Genomic DNA, 20,957 nt, shown 5'->3' on the forward strand with positions numbered 1-20,957 from the left:
TAACATTAAACTGCAGGTTTGTAATTTTTGGCAAGTCCTCTTAGTGAAGATCATAGTGCCGGTAATGTGACCTCACTGTTTTGCCTTAAGATGGATGAAAAATTGTAGTAATGAGAGATACTATTTATTTGCTTTTTATCTCCTCCAGATAAAGTGCTGATGTGAAATGCTGCATGGAGTAAAATAATTATTCCAAGATATGATGCAGCAGGGCCAAAACAGAGCCTGTTACCAGTGTAACCACCAGCACCAAGGTGGAGCTGTGCCCAAGACAGGCAGACATGGCCTCGTTTTGTGAAAACCTTAACACAGTCTTTTCCTTCTGCCACTCTTTCTTTGACTCCAGATGTGAATCTTTTTGCTGTGTAGGGATTCTTCCCCTGGGATTGCGAGCTTTTCCACACCTTACTGCTGCAAGGGACTTTCCTCAGTCCTGGACACCTCTACCAGAAGTGGGCATCCTGTGATCTTCACTTCAAAAGATAGAGTAGATTAATAGATAGTAGAAATATATTTTTTAAAGTATTGGTTTGGCACATTTTTAAGGCAAAACCTTGAATCCACTGAAGGAAAAGATACACTGATGTCTGCAAATAATATTTCCTCAGTGTTGTGCAGTTTAGTCCTGACAGTCCCAAATAACGGGTTTTCTGTAAGGAGGCACTGGTTAGTCTTCCATCTCCTACAGTCTTCACATGTTGCCCTCAGTTCCCATTCATTTCTTGCTCTTGTGCTGAAGTACATAGAAATATTCTTGTATTTATTAGAGTTCCACCGCATTTCAGTATGGAAGCGTTGTTTAGTATTTTAACATGATCAGCTTTCTCTCAAGTTCAATTTGCAGGAAATAACTTCAGGCTTCTTTCTGCAACCAGAGGTTTTGGAGGGAGGTCTGAGTCCTCTTAATTCAGATATTCAATTGTGCAAGCTCTTAATATTCCTGCCTTTATAATTTAAAGGAAGGCTGTAGCTCTCACTTTAAAACAGATTAATCTTATTAAAAAGTTCCTATAATAAAATATGAGATCTGGTAATTGGGAAGTGGATTCATCTACAAATTACTTTCAGAGTTTATGTAAGGACATGCTGAATTTAGATCAAACCAACCTTCTCCAGCAGTATTTTGGGGCAAAGGCTAGCTCTTTTTCTCTTTCTTTCTTTCTTTCTTTCTTTTTGTTTGCAAGTCTTTGTCAGTACCATATCAATTGTTAAAATGATTCATAAAATATGGTATATGAGGAACACCTGCTGTGAATTTCTGTTAACACAAATATACCAGGATGGCAAAAATAGGGATATAATAAGGCTTTTTATGATCTCAAAATACCAAGATAAGTGCAAGTTTCGAATTGTGATCCCCCAAAATGAAACTCTGGGAAAGAATCCACTCTACAAAAATACAACCCTTGAAACATCTATAACAATTATTTATTGTAATTGTGTGTTATTCAGATACCAAAATAGTACTTGCTGTAGTTGGGAAAAGCAGATCTGCGCTCCAAGTCTCTAATCTAAATAACGCAGCAGCAGATAACAAGAGATGGCAGCAGATGAAGTCCAGGGAAGTCCAGGATGTACAAAAGGACTGAAAGGCTCGAGCAGCTCTGCTTTGTACAGAGCCACCTCGTTAACGCTTTTTGAGTTAACCAGCTTGAAGAACCAGAGTTCTTTTAAATAGGTTTTAAACAAGTTTAGGTTTTAAATGGGTGGGTTTCTTGGCCTTACTAAATATGAGTAAGTGATGGCCTGAGGTGAGTAGGCAGAAATCATTGGGAAATAATTGTCTTTCCCTTAATACCAGCTCTACCAACCCCTCAGCAGATCAGAAGTGCACTAATAAAAAAAAAATCAGGAGTAGTTCCAACCAAGGGCAGACCATGGCATAAAACTGACTCACGTGGTGCCTAAAAACAGCATCAGCATTATAACGGGCAGATAAAACACTGGACTTATGAGGTATCATGAGAAAGAAACATAAATGGTACACCTTCATAATCATTTTTATGAACAAAATAATTTCCCTTTTTGCCTCAGTCCCAGCTGGCTCACAGTTGTGGAATCAGCTTGTAGATCCTTTCATGGCCATCATGTGCCATCGATAAAGCCATCACTACGTGGCTTCATGCTGGGGCTGGGGAGCCAGAAAGTGCTTTAACCTCCACTTGAAGCTGAACGGGAACCTCAGAGTAGGGTGGAGGGGATGTCACCCCCTGGCACTTCTTCGTCCCCGCTTTCCCTAGAGGAGGAGGTTATGGCGATGGAGGAGGGAAGACAGATGCTGGTGCTGCTGCAGTGCAATTGCTCCTCCTTACAAATCCAAGCTTGGATGTGTCCCGAGGAGTTTGATGATGTTGTGTGGCCCTGGCCCCAGCTGCTTCTCACCATTTCCTGGAGCACACAGTGGGCTGGTAGACAAAGCGTGTTGCATGTGGGTAGGTGTTTGTACCAGCTTCTGGGCAAAAGTCTGCACCAGGGTTATGTTGCAACATTGGGTATCCGTCACTTTTATACATGAAGACCCCAAGGTCCGGGTGGTGCAATGGCACCCCGTTACCCACCAGCCTGTCAGAGTGCCAGCAGATGCTGGACCTTTTTGCGAGCCCAGATATTAAGTAGGGGAAGAAGTGTGCTCTCACAGCACCTAGTGAGAGCTTTACTGTGTAGCAGTAGCACATTCAAAACATGGATGGAGGACTGTGCTGTAGCAGATGGAGTTTGGTTGGGCTCTCCAACCTGCCTGATGTCAGTATAAAGTCACAGGGCTTTGTGAACTGACTCTTGTTTTCTCTCAGCATAAACAAGTTGCTGAGCTTTGTTCTGTGGCATTTTTTCCTAATCAGCTCTAGCTAAAACATCCCTGCTGCAACTCTGTTAACTGTAAAGGCATTCCTCTCTCACAGCAGTTTATTTCCAGTGGAGAAGATACAAAAATTCTCTAATGCCTACTGTTTTCCTTTTTATTTTTTTAAATGCCGTATAAAAATTTTTCATTACATTACCTGGATTTACCATATTTACCTGCTTTCAGATGAATCCTTCTGTTTTATCACTCTGAAGTGATGGTATGTTGGACATACCTCACAAGTAAAGGATGAGCCTTAGTTCTTATTTGGGGTGCCAAAGGAGAAGTTTGTTATCCCAGGAAAGTTACTCAAAGCTCAAGGTGTCAGCTTCTTCCATCAGTCACCATACAGGAGTCTGGAGAGGTTCTCCATATAGGTTGTAGGAGCAACTCTTTAGGATTTAGGGGAACCAAATTATATTAGCATATGATGTAACTAATGATTTTATTAAATGCAAAGCATCAGCCAACAGATGTTGTTACTGGACTTACATATTCAAAACCCACTTTGCTTGTTCTCCTTTCTAGCCTGAGAACCTGCTTTACTACAGCCAGGATGAAGAGTCAAAAATCATGATCAGTGACTTTGGATTGTCAAAGATGGAGGGTAAAGGAGATGTGATGTCCACAGCCTGCGGGACTCCTGGCTACGTTGGTAAGAGGTTTGGTTATACTGTCCGTCCGCTCTTCGCAGCTGCAATACAGATGCATAGTGAAAAGGCAATAATACTTGTTTTCCAGTGCCACTACATAGTGCACGTGAGATTTTACAGATGTTCGTTAGAAATAGAGATTTCAGAAGTTGCTGGTGGCTCTGCCTTTTGTGCTCTTCTCTTTCAGGTCCGCATCCTGCAATTCAGCTCAGGGTTTGTGGGATCCGCTTTCATGATTTTAATCCTTTGCAAAATGAGTTTTCTCACAGACACTGCTTGTAGCTAAATTAGGAGCATGTGAAGAATATCCTCAAACACATCGATTCTGCAAGCACCTATAAAACCAAGAAGCGTTACCTAATGTAACATTATTTCAATCATAAAGGATAGCATTTGCCGGATTTTCCTGATAGAAGACAGTAGAATGCAAGAGCTACATTTATTCAGTCACGTTCAGTCATCCTCTGTTAAAACCATGACTCCTAGATGTCAGTATGCAAAAGCTCATGAGATCCTCGGGCCTTCCTGGGCAGTATCAAATTGTTTCCTGTCATTTATTTTTTGCTCTTTTGTCCATTAGGTAGTGGTTGTACCAGGCTACTGATTAGCAGTGTGTTTACCAGCATACTTTTAAAAAAGTTAAAGTAACTGAATGTGAGAATTATATGGCAGGTGATGACAGGGTCTGTTTGAACAAACACTATTTAAAAGGCTCACTTCATGCATGAGACGGATCCAGCAAGCCTGTGCCTCCTACAATACCTAGCTAGTCAGCTGAAACAGTAAAATTAATCTCTGGGGTATCCATGAAATCCATGAAACTAAAGTGACAGTGGCTTCTCCAGGGATAGATTTGTCTCACATCTTTCTGGTAGGAAAGACCTGATGTTTTCCAGCAGTCAGAGAGAGGCTCCTTTTGCTTTGCAGCTGCCACCTCACCTGTGTTTTCATACCTCTGATGATACCATGGTACTACGAGAACTCAAACAGATGATGTGGTTATGACACAGCGATCCAGATTTGTCCCAGGAATACTTTTTTCCAGGCATCTTCCCACTGCACAGGCACACTCTATCCTGATAACATCAGGAAAAGAACGGATTTCTTTCGTTTCCCATCGTGAAGCCATCAGCCCATCTTTTTTTTATTTTAAGACATGTGAGTCAGGATGCACTCTGTACAGCCTGAATAGCTGTCTTGTATAATCCTGGACTGGAAATCTTCTTCCAAAGCACTAGCAGGAATTGAGCTGAGACAGCAATTTTCATAATTTTTGCTGTCAGCTCTTCTGTCATTAATTAACATGTTTTATTTTGTTCTGAAGTGGGCACTGACTAGAATAAGTCTACAAGACACAGGGAAGTTCAGATGATGTTTGCTGAAGCGCTGATGAAAATGAGGGAGTGTGACTGCTTGGGCACCGAGTGATCTCATATGGCCTCTCAGCATAGGCATTTACATAAGAAAACTGGCTATTTTGGAGAGGAAGCTCTTGGAGCATGTGACATGAATTCTAGTGCTTTGAGAGATGTTTGAGAGCTCTCCTTACTCATGGTCTGGGCGCTGATAGCTACAGAAGTGCCTCCAGGCCCATTGTTACCTTACTGAACACAGGATTTACTCATCATGGTTCAAGAGGTCACAGCAGCTTATTTCTGAAGTGCTGACAGGAGTTTTTCCCCTCTCTCACGAAGAAAAACCTCTCTAAATATTTGTTCTATTTCTTTTTTGCACAGGAGACAGCTCCTCTTTAGTGCTGCTTTTCTTTTTTTTTTAATATAATTGGTTGCCCAGACAACATTTTCCAAGCACAGAAAATTTTTGTTGTCAGTCACTGTGGTGATGCCCACAAATGGGCCTCTGTGGGTGTTATACCTGATGACACGGCTTCTGCATACATGGTCTGCAATTTGTCCACATCCAAAAGCTTTCATGCCTTCCAGCGTCACTCCAAATTGCAGCACCTGCCTAATGCCCTCAGATAAATGTAAGAGTCCTTCCTCCTAATGGCACAACATGAACGCGTGTCCTCATCTGGATTGTGGCAGACACGGGCCACAGTGCTGGCCCATGAAATGTCCTCTCTGCCAACTCTTTCTGTTTTTTTTTCCATTTTACCTGGCGTTGAAGTAACACTCAGAGATCCATCACTTACAACACAATTCCTGGCACTTTTCTTTAAAGATATGTAGAACATCCCATTTTCTAAAATATGTTGAGGAATTAATTATTTTTGTCATTTAACCACTTTGCTTTTTAATTCCTGGAAAAAAGTTAGGCACCTATCACATGCCAAATGCACCAGGGCTCTGTTAAGAAGTCATTAACATCTGCTACTATTTATACTTCTTTACCTCCAGAAATGGATCCAGTTGGACCCTGCTGTGCAAAGTGCTAGACAAGGTTCTGACTTGGTAGCAGACCTGATCTTAACTCAGGTCTGCTGCCCTTTGCAAGCATTTGCAAGTATGCAAGGCCCCCTGTCATTTCTATCTAATTTCCCTGATTAGGATATACTTTCAACTCTCTGTGTTTCAGTTTTTAACTCAACTTTTCTTAGTTTCAGTTCCAAAGAACAGTGGTACCCAAGACACTAAATTCCTGTTTATGTGGTTCAGAAATTCATCAAATAAATGAGGGTGTAATTATAATTAATCTTAATAAATACCAGTTTTCTTTCTGAAAATCAGAGTATTACTTATCAAATTAGAGTATATCTAAAATGTGCATAACCAGTAGCACATTAACACATCACCTTTTAAGGCTTTGCCTTACAGATTAAATTACTGTCAGCAGTTCAGAGATCTCATTCTTTCAGGAGTTTTGTCAGAGATTTTGGTCCTATGGTGAAAAGGTGACAGGATAATTTAACCCCATTAGACTTAGTTGAGGCACTTTTGTTAAGATGCAAGTCTAAATGTTTACTTACTGAAGAGGGGGTCTGATAATGCAACCTCTTCTAATGAAAAGGACTTCTGTTTTCTTACCTGCTTAGGATTCTTATCTCTCTCCATTTCAAATGGACTCAGTCTAGGTGATGAGCTGGGACTAGACTTTTAGATAGCACCTAAACTAGGTAAGATGAGGCAGCTTGTGTGGCTCATTTCATTGCAAATTAGGTGTGTGGACTGGCCTGCAAGGATCCCACCCCGTCTTCTAGACTGGAGAAGTGGTGTTTTCAAAACCCTGAGTGATCTGTGTGATTATGGGCAAGATCTGTATAAGCCATTAGCAATCTGTCATGGGCTGCTCAGCTTGAGACTGTTTATAAGAACTCGATTTTGATGAAGGAGGTATTCAAAACTGCCTGAAAATGAGTCATCCTTGAGGTGTGTCAAGTTGGGCACTCACCAGGAGGTGACTCCAGTCACTCAGCAAATTCCTCTAAAGAGATTTTGGCTGTTTGGGACTTAGGTCTTGCTGACGGACTTTCCGTGAGAGTTGGTATCTCAAAAGCTTTGGTTACTTCTGCAGATAGGACTTAGGCTTGCAAAACGCTTATGAGCATTGAAAAGTTTGGAAAAAATATTAGAAAGCCTGTCTCAGGCAATCTGATCTCCTTTTGCAGAAATGCTGAATTATGAACTGTGTTTGTGGCAGGCTAATATCTTAATCCTACTGAGATTTAAAATTCTCATTCTGAGTCCCAACCCAACTTCAAGTAAAATTTTCTTCTATTTCCCTGTTGTAGGGATTGGATTGGACCCTGGATGTGTAGTTGGTCCCTGTACACCCCACCTCACTCACTGTTTTTATTCTCCATAGTGCGTTTATGAAAGGTCATTTCACACCTTTCAGCTCTGCCAGAAATCCAGTAGCAATTTCAGATCATATCAAAGCCATGCATTTCTCTTAGCCCTGCGCAAGACCAAAGCATTTAAGTAAGCAATAGATTTCCATGTTGAATTTTGACTTATTCGGTATCCTTTGAGTCAAAGGTTTGAATATATTCAGTAAGCCTTTGGAATATCCTTATTAGCAAAAAGCAACCCCAGGAGTTGTTTAGGCAGTAACATGAGTAATAAAGTAAAAATAAAGCATGGGAACTGCTCTCATCAGGGTTTGCTCAGGCACAAGCTCATGACAGTGTGATCACTCAGCTCCATTGCTGTATCCTGAAACGGGGTTTTCTTGCATGTAGCTGCATTATGTTCCATGACAGCTATCTAAATCTGACTCAGTAATATGAAATAGGGACAACAGGAGCACAAGAAGCCAGCAATGCTGCACCACAACCCTGCTGTCCTTCGGAAACAGCCCCAAACTGCAAAGTCTTGGCCAACCAGAACAAGATGAGCACTGGAGGACTGTGTGAAAGTGGAAAAGAAGTTGTTTTCATCCCAGGAGTCGGTGGAAGAGGGACTCTGGTCTTGTGGTGAACCTGCTTCATATGCCTCTTAGCCTGTTTGCACCATGAGGAAGACGCTTTATGTGGGGGCAGGGGAGCTCACACTGCTCTTGCACCATTTTTAGCTTCAGGAGAGGGGCTGGGTTGGCCCTTCATGCATCCAACCATCTTCTCAATGCTGCAGGGTTGTTCCTCTCTGTCCATCTTCTTGAGGTGGTACCTTTGAGTCCTAAGCAATGGGGCTGGCACCATCTCTCTTTGGTGTCCCTTACAAACTCTGCCCATTACTCACCTTCCCTCTCAGATTTCATGGCCATCTTGTACCTGTGCAGCCCATTCATGTTTCCCCTTCTTTACTTGCAGGACCTGCCTACAAGAAACTGGCACTAAAATAGTTACCAGCTGAACTACTAGTCCTGGCTTGCACCAGACCAATTTGCTGGGCCAGTTGAGCTGTGTCCCTGCCCAATGTAAGCAGGTCCCCGGTTATTTTAACCCTATTTAGATCTTTTTATTCCTCCCACATTTATGGCAGCCTGCTGATTTGTCACTCCTATGGGGATCTTCAAAACCATCACCCTTTGTTTGAATGCCTCGTTCCTTCTGGCATACAGCTTGTGGGAAGCCATATAAACCACAGAAAATAGCATTAGACTGAGTTTTTGTGAGACAGCAAAATCTCCTGGGAGTAGCACTGTCATGGGAGTGAAGGAGAATTGCTTTTAAGTATGAGGCTGGTATGAAGAACAGGCACCCTCATGACTTGTACAGTTGGTTCAACAGACTTAAAGTATCAGAGCAACCCCCATCACCTGAACTCTTTGCAAGAACATGGATTGCTGGTTTTGGCATCCAGCAGCTGCATTTTCAGGGAGCTTATTAGCATAGCTGTGCTCACTGGGGGTAATAGCATAGTGCTCTGAAAGGTTTCCAAATGTTCCTGTTCTGTAACTTTTCTTAAAACCTCCATTTGAAACAAGCCTTGTAATTTTTTCTCTTATTAAAAATAAAACATAACTAAACAAAAAAACGCCCTAACTGTAAAACAGCAGATCATCTGGTTTGGAAGTGGAGTGCCCTGGGAAGCACATCTTCATGTACCTGCAGGTGGGATGAGGCCCTGGGACCACTACCCAACATTTTATCTGCCACATTTGACCTGTTGGAGTGGGTCCAGAGGAGGGTCACAAAAATGATCAGGGGGATGGAACACCTCTCCTGTGAAGAAAGGCTGAGAGAGTTGGGGGTGTTCAGCCTGGAGAAGAGAAGGCTTCGGGGAGACCTTACTGCGGCCTATCAGTACTTAAAGGGGGCTTCTAAAAAAGACGGGGGCAAACTTTTGAGCAGGGCCTGTTGCGACAGGACAAGGGGGAATGGCTTTAAACTAAAGGGGGGTAGATATAGACTAGATCTAAGGAAGACATTTTTTACACTGAGGGTGGTGAAACACTGGCCCAGGTTGCCCAGAGAGGTGGTGGATGCCCCATCCCTGGAAGCATTCAAGGTCAGGTTGGATGGGGCTCTGAGCAACCTGATCAAGTTGAAGATGTCCCTGCCCATGGCAGGGGGATTGGACTAGATGACCTTTAAAGGTCCCTTCCAACCCAAACTATTCTATGATTCTATGACATGTTGCTGGTAGCACTGCTGATTTGGCCTGAAACACCGTTCCTGGATGTGAAGCACCCACAGGGCAATATACTGGGGAAAGGTCCAGGTTTGCTTTGTTGACTTCCCCATCTCTGGATGACTGCTGCATAGCATTTGAGCCCACAATGATTCCCTGGGGAGGTGTGATACTGGAAGCTCAGCTGGCATTTCCCCAGTGCCAGAAATGGGAGCTTTGATTTTCCCATTCTCCTTATTGCTGTTTTGTCTCCTCAGTCGTCTGTGTTGATCCTTTAATGCCGTCAGCTCTTGGACTTTTTTTCATTGCGTCTCCTGCTTTTGCCTCTTGGCACTGATCTGCTGTCATTTCTGAGAGCTCCTCTGACTTGTTTTTCAGCTCATTAAATATTTCCATCTTTTCCATATGTCAGAGACAGATGATGCTTAGCTATATTCTCCTGCTCCTGTTGCATGTCTGCTCTTTGGAACAAAACCCAAAAGCAGCCATTTGGCTTTAAAATAATTATTTAAACCTCCTGCCTTTCTTCATTAAAGTTTACCAAAGGGGAGGTAATAGCCTTACATTTGCTTTGGGCTTGATTCTGCGGTCTTCTTACCTGCTTCACAGCCACCATCTGCAGCAGCAACTGTCTGTTATCAGTGCTCCTCACTGCTTTAAAACAGAGAGAAGTGCCCCAGCACAGCTTTGATGTTTTAACAGGGAGAATCTTTATATAGTTCACATCCCCTTGCCTCAGATTTGTTTTCTGTTATGTTAATGTGGCATATCTGTATAATGTCAGGAGCTCACTAGGATCTGTGGTGCTCAGGAGCCATTTGCATAATATTTTCTTTGGGGGATATAAGATGTATAATGTTTACCAGTCTTGAAAATGATGCAAACAGGAGCAGACAGTAAAAGGTAGAAGGGATATGCGAACAAAATATTGGGAATTTGGAAGGACTGGAGAGTTGGAAGACATCTAATCACCTAAGGACAAGGGAAAATGAACTCCCTTCTTCAGCATAATTTGTCACAAAATTTAGTCACAAGAGATGGGACAAAAAAGGAAACGGAGCCTCACAAACCCTATTTGATGCATATTTTGAAAAAAGATTCTTTTTAGAGGAAAACTTGGAGGCAAGTTTTGATGAATCAGGAAGGAAAGAGTCAGGTTAGGGGACACAAGGGTTGTCTGGGAAGGTTGTCTTGAGCAACTTTGAGGTGCAGCTGTTTTATACAAGAAAAATGTAAATTTGCCAGACTCTGCAAACTCACCAGGTGATCTGGGAGGCATTGGCAGGCCAAATAGGATGGCTATCCAGTGCTTTATTCTTTTATCTCGTGTTCTTCTTCAAATTCACCCCCGCCAGACTGTCTAGCACCAACCTGACACACACACGCTGACCTAGCCGTTGGGAAAGGAGTTACCTTTTGGGCACCAACTGAAGATGCCTTTTATATTTCCACGCCTCTGTCCCCTATTGTAGTAAGAAGATTTTAACCTTTATCTTGATAGACTACAGCAGTGTGCCCATGTCCTGGAAGGAGTCAGGGGCTTCTCGGGAATTGGGGTGCAGGTTTCTGCCAAGCAGCTGGGGCCAAGTTGGGAGCTGTTCATGCTAGGTATGGTGGAAAGAAACCTCCTTTGGCACATAGTGGATAGGTGTTGGAGTATTCACACGTTACAACAGTATATTAGGAATAACAATAGATGAACAGAACTATCATTTTAATTTCTTATACATGCAGTGGTCCCAGTTTGCTGGATGACTTGAAGATTGGGGTAATATTTACCCTGTGCTACAGATTGGGGCATATCCCAATCTTCAAGAGTATTCATAACCTGGCTGCCAGCTATACTTTTCCCACGTTCCCCTGGATTTTCTTCCTTTTTACAATGTCTCCCCAGTGTGACTTGACCCTTTCCATCATTCTGCTGCTTCTGGAAATGCAACCTGGATGCCCTCATCTGCCTCGTGCACTGTCTTCCCTTCAATCCCTGCTAATAAGCTCTCATGCCCAAGCACCAGAAAGTCTTTTCTGTTTCTCATTATTGCTTTCTGTTCCCTTCCTTACTGGCAGTTTTGACCTTAGTTTTGTTGACTTGTCTAGCTTAACAAGCTAACTTTTTGAAGAGTCCTTACCAGTACACCAAAGCATATGTAGCAACTAAATGTGAGGCTCGTTTTAATACTATGTGCTTCACAAATTTTTTGCTATTCTTCAAGTAACTAACTGATGTTGGTAGGACTCCTAGCACAGGAAGGTGTAACCCCAAAGAAATATTTTTGCTGGAACTTGCCCCTTCATGATTCTTTTGCAGCGTTTGAACTCCAAAGTACTCAAAGGAAATACTGTGGTTTTTAAAACCCAGTGTGGCAAGTCTGCTTTAGGAGTGCCACAAACAATGATTTCTTGCATTATTGTGGACATTTTGCTTTGAAAAAAGCAAAAGCTTCTTTACATGAAAAAGATTAGTCACAGAGTTTTAAAATTTAGGTTTAAGCATTTGTACTGAAAGGTCCCAACAGGGAAAACATAATACACCAGGATCCCAAACAAAAAATGCACCTTTTTAACTCTCACTGGTGTAAGAAAGGAAAGCAGACCCACAAAGAGTTTCAATAAATGCCCAGGCGCTCACTTCTAGCAAAATTCAGGCTATAGTGGCTGAAAGCTATAGAGGCAGAAGGCTCAGTTCCTTTCTGCATGTGTCCAATTCCTGCTATTTTTCATTTCTCCCTCTGAGGTGTCTGTGTTCCCAAAGGTAGAAGGACAAATGACTCCCTCTGACTCTGACATCCAGCAGGCTTTGGAAGGCAGCTGTTGGGAGGTATAGTGACAGCTCTCCTTCCTCTCCTACAGATGTGACTTATCACCTCCCTGACACGCTGCACTTTCTGAGTTGCCTCTTGAAATCCCCAGTTTGGCAGCATGATGGGGTGGAGCTGCAAGGCTGTCAGGGTGAATGTGCATCTCAGCACTGGTGCAAAGCTTGGCCTCATTTTCCTCCAAGTCTCCTAAAGTTCCTTTGACAGAGAGGTGATGGCCCTCTGCCTCTCACACATTTTTCTGCGCTTGGTTTTGTTTTCTGTCCTTGGAACCAGAAAATAGGGATTTTGCTCCACTTTAGTAGTCATCCTTCTTTGTGAGAATGTGAGCTTCAAAACCATCAGGATATTGGCAAATGCAAGGGCTATATGTGGAGGGCAACACAAGGTCTCAGGGAGCTTCAAGTTTCAGGGTCCTACCTCTTGGCCACATTCAAATGTTTGGTCTTGTAATGTGTGCTCATTTGGCTTTTCATTTTCAGCTCCTGAAGTGCTGGCCCAGAAACCCTACAGCAAAGCCGTGGACTGCTGGTCCATTGGGGTCATCGCATACATCCTGTGAGTATCATCTGTTGGGTTTTCAATCACAGAGTTGGGATTTCATGCAACATGCATCGTGTAGTTACCCACTTCATCTGGTCCAAGAAAGTTCATCTCTGACACTTGTGACCCAGGATCACATGAACCCTGGACACCTGCCAGTTACATAAAGGCTGAAATTTGGGCAGAAGTGGTAGGAAATGAACCAGGACCCTTCAAAAGCAAAAATCCTTGCTCCTGCCTGAACTACACTGTATGCAATAGTATGGACTTGTCCAGGTTGTGATGTTAGTGAAGCTATTCCCTCCCATGCTCAGGTTAGCTTTGACAAGAAACAAATTTGGCCATGTCCACAGAGCACAGCATCATGCCCACAGGTGTATCCTGAAGGGCGACCTCTGTCAAGGTGTCACTGCAATGGCTTTTTGTTCCCAGGGGAGGGCGCAGAGGGAGATAAGGGGGAAAGAGCTTTTCATGTACTGTCACGTCCCACCTAGGAGAAGGGGAGAGTGACTAAGATCCGCAAATCCCCTCGGTGTGGATTAAGGTGAAATAACACTCAAGGTCCAAAAACAAACTCCAACTTTAATGGCACGAACACTTCTATAAGCATCAACCCTCTATGTCTTAATATATAATACAAGCTAAGCGGCTTTGTGAGGAGTTGAGGTAGGCCTTGTATTGCCTAACAACATCAAAAGCAGAGAGCAAGAAGGAGAAGGAGGAGAGAGAAAGAGAAAGAGAGAGCTGGGAAGCAGGAGAGAGGTAGAGAGAGATAAAGAAATCACCAATCCTGGATCCAGCGTTGGACCTGCCAACGGGGGGTGTCGGTGTGGAGAGTGTCCCCCAGGAGGCTCACGTGCGCCCCTATTTATTGGCTCCAGCCCAAGGTTTCTAGAGTCTTCTTTTACCCCAGCTCCAGGAGTGGTTGAGACATTAGTCAGTCAAGGAGAGTGACACTGGGCCCCTCCCTGCGCCTGGCTTCTGGAGCTTTCCCTGGGGCATTGTCTGTGCTTACAGCACAGCCACGTGGGCCCCGTCCCTTACATGTACTGCAGTGAATATTCTCACCAAAACTTAGTACAAAGTATTGAGATTTTTACTGAAAATGAGGGATCGTTTTCCTTAACACATCCAACCATCAGGTCCCATAGGAGAGGGTGAGCTAATTTGTGCCCTGTCAGTTCTGTCACTCTTCTATCAAGCCATTAAGCCTCTGCATTCTTGGCTGAGATTTGCTCCTCTAATGGGGCTAATTACTGCTCAAGGGAGTGGGGATTGGTTGCTTGAGAAAGCTACAGGACCAGGATTTTTGTGCATTCTCCAAAGTGGTGGATAGATCTCAGAACTCATATGTTTATGGAGATTTAGTGCCTGTCCTCATTCAGTATCTGCCACCCTTCTTCACAAAGGCTTAATAGGATAATTTAGATTACAAGGAACCTCAGGAAGTCCTGTCCCTGAGGTCAGACTAGGTTGCCTAGGGCTTTATCCAGTTGGGTCTTGAAATCCTCCGAAGACAGACTGCAAAAGGCCTGTGGGCAACCTGTTCCACTGCTTGACTGTCCTCATGGGGAAAAGGTTTTTCCTTATAGCCAGACTTGTCTCCATGAAAGGGGCAGCCAGTACTCTAGATGTGGGTGTACCTTCAGTGCTTGAGCCGTGGAAGTAGGTAAGCCAACTCCTGTCCCAGCGACAACACTTGGAAGGATTGGAGAGGTGTCCTGGCCACTGTGGTCACAGGGATGCCCTGGTGCCAGGGGTCATTAGTGCTGTCCAGAGAAGGGCATCCATAACATTTCTAGGCACCATCATCTGAACACAGCTCTGTGTGCATGAGCATATGAAATCATTGCTAATATTTGGATTGAGAAGGAAATGCAGAACTTGTTGTCTGTCAACCTGTAGGAAGACTCCCTCTAGCTTAGGGGCCTGTCTTGATGGGGTGGTCTGTGCTCAGAGCTCTGGTCTGTGAGTCCATGCACGTCATTGAAATGACAATTGCGTAGGTTACATCTGCACAGCCTGGCAGACTTTGAAGCAGGAGCTATTCATGTAGGTCTTCAAGAAGAGGTCAGGCTTTTGCCATGGGCTGGCCCAGGGTGACCACGCAGAGCACAACAAGCCTGTTCCTTTTGTGCAAGAGAGCACAGAGCTGCTGTGTAGCTGTTGACTGCTGCAGAAACAAATGTCTTTTCATACCAGCATTACCAGTGCTTTCCCTTTTTTTTAATTTTTCTCTTTTACACAACTGTCACAGTTATACAAGACTGAAGGAAAAAGCAGCTCCAATGAGGCACAGCATTAAAGCATTCCTACTTTGTTCCCTTTCTCCTTATGCAAACATTTCATGGCTTGTCAACATGAATAACTTTTTGATGGTGTAGTAGAACTCTTTTTGCCAGGACAAACCTCATTGCTGTGCAATGTTAATTCTTTACATTTTCATTTAGTCTTGAGCATAAGTGATATGCTACCCAAAATAGCTTTTTTATATTAAGATAGTATAGGAGGGCTTTATTTATTTGCATGTATGTTTATTTATTTAAAACAAAGTCCTGCCTAAAAAACATCAGCTTTATGACTGGCTTTCCAATCTACATGAGTATTTCAAAACTTGTTGAGTACAAAACTTTGCAGGGGGATGGATTTATCTTGGAGTAACCATCAATAGCAGGATGCAAAAAGCTTTTGCATAACAAAGCAAAAATCAACAGTGCTGATTCTGACTTTGTGGCAAAGCCCAGCGGGACATGCTACAGCAGTGAGGAAGACAGCAGACATGCCAAAATACCTTGGAGGCTGCTTCACACATCACTCCCTAGTGCTCTTTTAGATGGGGATGGTGTGTGCTGACCCAAACTTACCATCTTCCACAAGCAAACCTGAGCATGGAAGGCCTAGGGGCTGGGGTTTTTGACGTTTTCGGTCCTTGCCAGCCATGGCACGACAGTCAGGTAGAGTCTTTTCTGTTGCTTTTGTAGTACTTTGCTGAGTACCAGCTTCAGAGAGTGAGAAGAAGGAAGATGCAGGTGGAAGACAGCGGTACGCTGCCTCACTTCCAGGCTCGACCGCTGCCTAGGTTCAGCTTATTGTCAAATATCCACCATGAAAATGTGTGTCCATCTGACGGCCCACAGGAGGGCTGTGAACTGTTGCATCCTGTTTGCCTGGAGATAAACTTGGCTCTGCTTTCCTCCAAGTTTTCAGTCCCATTCAACCATGGCTCATGCACCAAAGGTCTTTTTTGCTGGCAGACCTGTTGTTATTTCACTTGTTGCTTTTATGTGTCTTACTGAGGAATACGGGTGAGACAGTGCTAAGTAATGTGTCCTCCACACCCAGTTTATGAACACATCTTCAATAGGTGGAAGGTTTCGATCTCATCCATAATCCTTCCCCCTTCCTAAGCAAGGTTCAGCTCAGTCGTTTCCTGCTCTGTTTTCCAAATCAGCTTGTGCTGGGCTTGTCAAGCAAGGCATGCACACTCCTCAAATCTAAATTTCCCATTTGCTGTATGGGGAATTCCCAACCCTGAAGCCTTAAATCAGTTTAGTAAGAACAAGTCCCTGTGAATTCCTGTTTGCAGGACAAGGAAACCTTTTCAGGGTTTCTGTGCTTTATGTAATAAAGGACTTGATTTGTATTATGTACAGTCAAAATGAATGGCAATAATCCATTGATGTAGAAGGAGCATGGTAATGTGTTTGCCAGACTGTTACTGCTTGGATGGGATTGGGTCTGAGATCAAACCACCTCCTTGAATATTTCTGCATGTGAGCTACATCCTTCAGCTCCTGTTACAGTCAGCGGCACTCCAGGGCTCACTTTGGTTACCCTAACATAGGTGCTTAGTGCTGTTTCAGTCACATATGGTGTCCCACCTGGACTCTGACTGTGGCTGCAGGATGGTCCAGCCCCCATAGCCCCATGGCGTACCTGCCAGCTGGGGACAGGGGTCCTGTGCACTCAACTGCTTCTCCAGTGGCACTGGGCTCTACATCTGGGCACCTCAACCCAGCCTGGGATGATGCAAGCAGTCATTTCACTGGGATGTGCCATTCAGTTGCCTAAACTTACGCTTTTAGTGCCACGTTGGGGTGTCCGGGACAGCCACGTGGATTTGGCAAGTGTAACACACTGCAGAGGCCTTCCTTCTGGAGTGGCAGATGGAGGCTAAGCGGGAGACCATGGGCTGTGTTGAATAGCACCAGATGACCATGCTGAGGCTACTGGATCACACCCTGCTCCATACTCAGACCCCTGCCTTCATCTGCTTTATGGTACATTTGCATCACTCTCCAATCTCCGTTGACTCCATCTCTACTGACTACAATGAGAGTTTAGAAACCCAGCCCACATCTTACGTGTCCTAATCTTGAACTGGGTCTCATCCTTGCTTCCAGTAATAGCCAGAAACTGCAGACGTGGCCTTATAAGAAAGTGCATGTCAGGGGTACAGTGAAGACAGAGAGGAAGAGGGGTCCTTCCCTAAGCTGGAAGGAAGTAGCCCTGCTGGGGTGTCTGATATCACCAGTGATGGGCACAGGTTTAACGTCTAGGTTTGCTGTCTCAGCAGTGCCACGCCACCAGAGGCAGCAGAGCCAGCATGCTCACAGTGCGGCATGGTGCTGAGATGCCACAAGCACCAGCAACATAACCACCCTGGTGCAATGCTGGTAGTTAATCCTGCCCTGAGCAGGAGTTATTAATTCCAATATATCACCACACCCACCTGGATATGCCATTTCCATCTCCACAGTCAGCACAGTTGGAGCTACTTGCACATGCCCAAACCAGTCGGAGACGTATTTATGCATAGGGCAATCCAAGCACATCATCCTGCATCACCTCCCCACCTCTCCCACGAATCCTCACAGCCACTCTGAACAGACTGTTGTCATTTCAGAAGGTGGAAACTCAGGGGAATCCAACACAGAAGCCAGGCATAAATTAAAGATGCTTTGAGCTATTATTACTGCAAGTGGTTTGAGTGCCTCCAGATGCAAGCTCAGTCTCACATGAGAGCCTTCAGTTTATGACACTGGAAGAACAAACTGTTTCTGGGGCACCGACGCTCTAGGCAAATATTTGTTTCTGTGATATGCAAGGTGAAGGATGTCTTAGGAAAGAATACCTTTGTTTCAGTGCCAGTCTCTAATGCTTCTCGTTAATGACAGCCAGATTGCAGAGGCTGTACCAGTGGAGTTTTTATCAAAACCTGTTTTGCATGAGAAGTCATTATTCACACAAACTAATTTTAGCAGCCTGAAATTTCCTGTTATTCCAGTTGCAATATTTCTCAATTTGAAACAGCCTCATTGTTGAGCTCAACTTTCTGCTTATCACAAGGTAGTTTTGGTACATGTTCAGCTTAAAAACATAAAGCATAAGAAGAGCAAGAGACTTCACTGGATTCCCAGCAGCTGCATTTTGGACCTGTCTGGGTCACATGAGAGGTTGCAAAAGCTTGGGGAGCTAAAATACTGATTGCGTGCATACCTGATATGGTGAAGATTAAGTTAAATTATGCAAAAAATAGAAGATCATGGTCCAAAGGTGGAAGAGCACCCGGGGCCACAGAATGCTCTGCCTCAGCCCCTGTTTATTCATCCTCAACACCTTCTGTCTCTTCTGCACTAGGCTGAACACATTTTGCCCTGAATTTTCTTCTGATTCTGTTCACTGGTAGGACAAGAGAATTACTGGTTTGTTATTGTTATTTATAAATGAGTATCTGGAGATAAATCTTGGATCATACTTTCTGTACTGCTTTGCTGATGAGTTGCTTTTGATTTTCAAGTAGATGTGCATGAAATCATCAATGATGTTTGTATGGAAGGATTAACCAGGGACAGTACAAAGTATATTATGCCAGAAAAATTTTCCACCATCGTCCTGGAGTCATGCATTGGGAAAAGCTGGTCGGGCATCTCGCCTGCTGCTCAGCATCTCATACAAGCCTAAGCAAGAAAGTGAGGAATAACTTACTTATTTGGTACTAGAAGGAGAATTAATGGTGGCAAAATGTACACAGGCATGTTGGATTGCTCAGGATATCACAGTTAAACACTGGGAAAACAACCCCAAATGATTGCTCCTCATTGCTTGCTTCCTAATTCATTTTTTATTCCCCATGTAATGTCCTTGTCCACAGTTTCATGAGGGCACTAGTGTCAGCCAGTATGAGGGTCCATTCCTAAAATAAGAAGGAATACATGTGTTTATCCCTATAAATAGCACTTGGACCACTTCCCACACCACACATCTCAGGTCTTTGAGTATTTACTGAGTTCTTTGCTCTAATCTCACTACAAAATTGTAAAACTAACCCCAGTGCCTCTTGTGTTGCAGGTTGTATACACTGACTATGTAAATGGGTTATTTAGCCTTTAGTATCACCCCCAATATGTAACAGGAGCTTGCAGGGGCTTGCTTTCTCTGCCTGGTGAGGAGAAGACATTCCTGATATTCCTTTTGGGCTTCTAGAAATGACTTCTAACAATATCTTTCTTTTGTACATCCATCTGTGTTTTTCGTATCTGGATTCCATTCTTTTTAAGGCAAGACTGGGAATAGGAGGTTAAGGGAAAATCTGTTGCTGATGTGATAAGGTTGCTAAATAATTCTGAAAAACTTTTATTTGGTGAAACTGCGAGAAAATGATGACATCTAATAGCTGCCTGAAGCTCCCCCAGGACAATGCAGGATTTTTTCACATTGAAGACAGAGGGGTTATTTTTGTATTTCTGCATATCTAAAGAAAAGCAGCAGAACCTCTGATAGTGAGGTCATTTTTTTCACACAGAAATGTCCCAGCAGATGGAAATGAAGTCGGTGGGATTTTGATTTTGTAAGAATTAAATAAAAACTTATTATGGGCTTTGGAAGGTGGCCCAGTTGCTGGAAGTCCAGCAAGATTTCCTCCAGCCATAAACTGCATGATAGGCTAATTTACCAGGGCTTTCCCATCCCTTACTTCAAAGCCAGTAACGTTAAAACATTAAAGTAAGTAACATTAAAACTTCTGTGTCTTCCTAAACTCTGATTTTAAGGGAAAGGTCATCAAGACCACCTATATTTTGGCTCCCAACCCCTCCCTGTGCCAGGATGCCCTGGTGTTCCCCTCCCACATGCCACCTCCTCTGTCCTAAGGAGCTTCCTCCCTTCTGACATGCTTTCTGGTGTAGGCCCTCAATGATTTGCCTCCTGGAGGAACATCCTTGGGTACCCCTATGCAGGAGGTTCATCCCCATCCCTGGCCGAGCCAGAACCAGCCCTTGCCCTGCACTCAGCCTGCTTTCAGGCAGGGGGCTGGTTTGGAGGGATGTCCCTGCCCATGACCTGTAGTGGTGACTAGCACTTCTCAAGCTCTCACCAGCAAGGGAAAAGCAGTGCCAAAAGAGTCTGTTTTCTGCCCTGTGCCCAGCTTCCAGTAGCTCTGGCGTCGTCCTGTGTGGCGCTGACTCCTCGTACAGCCCTTCCACCGTGCACCCCTGCGATGGGCTGTGGTGATCTCCCAGTCACAGAGGTAGATACCCCAGACATGTGTAGATACTCAGGCCATGCAGAGGAGCAGGGGAAGAGCTGCATGTGTGTAGGAAAGGGACTGAAAGTCTCTGGAGAGTCTGGGGCTCTTGCTGGGGTTCATGTCTCTCTGCTCCCCCCTTTGCAGGGTTATAGCCCTCCAGCTCTGTGCTGCTCAGCAGTTTGCTCCTTTTGCTGCCATGAGCATGTATAAATCACAGCAGCCCTAACTTGTGCTCTTGTACCTTTGCCAAGGTAATTAGAACAGTGCACATTTTAAGAGAGTTATTTCTCTCTCTGGAGCAGCCTGCCAGCACCTTGGCATGCACAGCGCTGTCTGCTCGCCCTAAAATGTTTTATCAGAGCAGTTTGGTTTTGTTTAAGGAAAGTGCTGAGGAAGGCAAGAAATTAATGAAGGGCTGTTGGGCTTCTTACATGGAGCCCAATGTGTCCCCCAGGGAAGAGGGATGGAGCGGTGGCTCCATCTTTGGAGGAGCAGTTTTACTCCAGCCTGGACATCTCTACCCGAGTGGCCATCCTAACAGTTGCAGTGCTGGTGCTGTCAACTCCAGCCTTTCCAAACCCCTCAGTAAAGCACCCAAAA

At 44.1% G+C, this 20,957-nt stretch overlaps 1 protein-coding gene across 1 annotated transcript in view; it reads left to right on the forward strand.

Annotated features, from left to right (window-relative positions):
• The window catches only part of CAMK1D (calcium/calmodulin-dependent protein kinase ID), a 138,871-nt gene that overhangs the window by 90,878 nt on the left and 27,036 nt on the right, over window positions 1-20,957 (forward strand). Inside the window, exons 5-6 of the mRNA XM_009321774.1 lie at window positions 3,371-3,497; window positions 12,769-12,844. Of these exons, the coding sequence (XP_009320049.1) occupies window positions 3,371-3,497; window positions 12,769-12,844 (203 nt within the window). The remainder of the gene's footprint in view (window positions 1-3,370; window positions 3,498-12,768; window positions 12,845-20,957) is intronic.

This window comes from Pygoscelis adeliae, unplaced genomic scaffold (genome assembly GCF_000699105.1).
Source record: "Pygoscelis adeliae isolate BGI_AS28 unplaced genomic scaffold, ASM69910v1 Scaffold202, whole genome shotgun sequence".
Lineage (NCBI taxonomy): Eukaryota > Metazoa > Chordata > Aves > Sphenisciformes > Spheniscidae > Pygoscelis > Pygoscelis adeliae.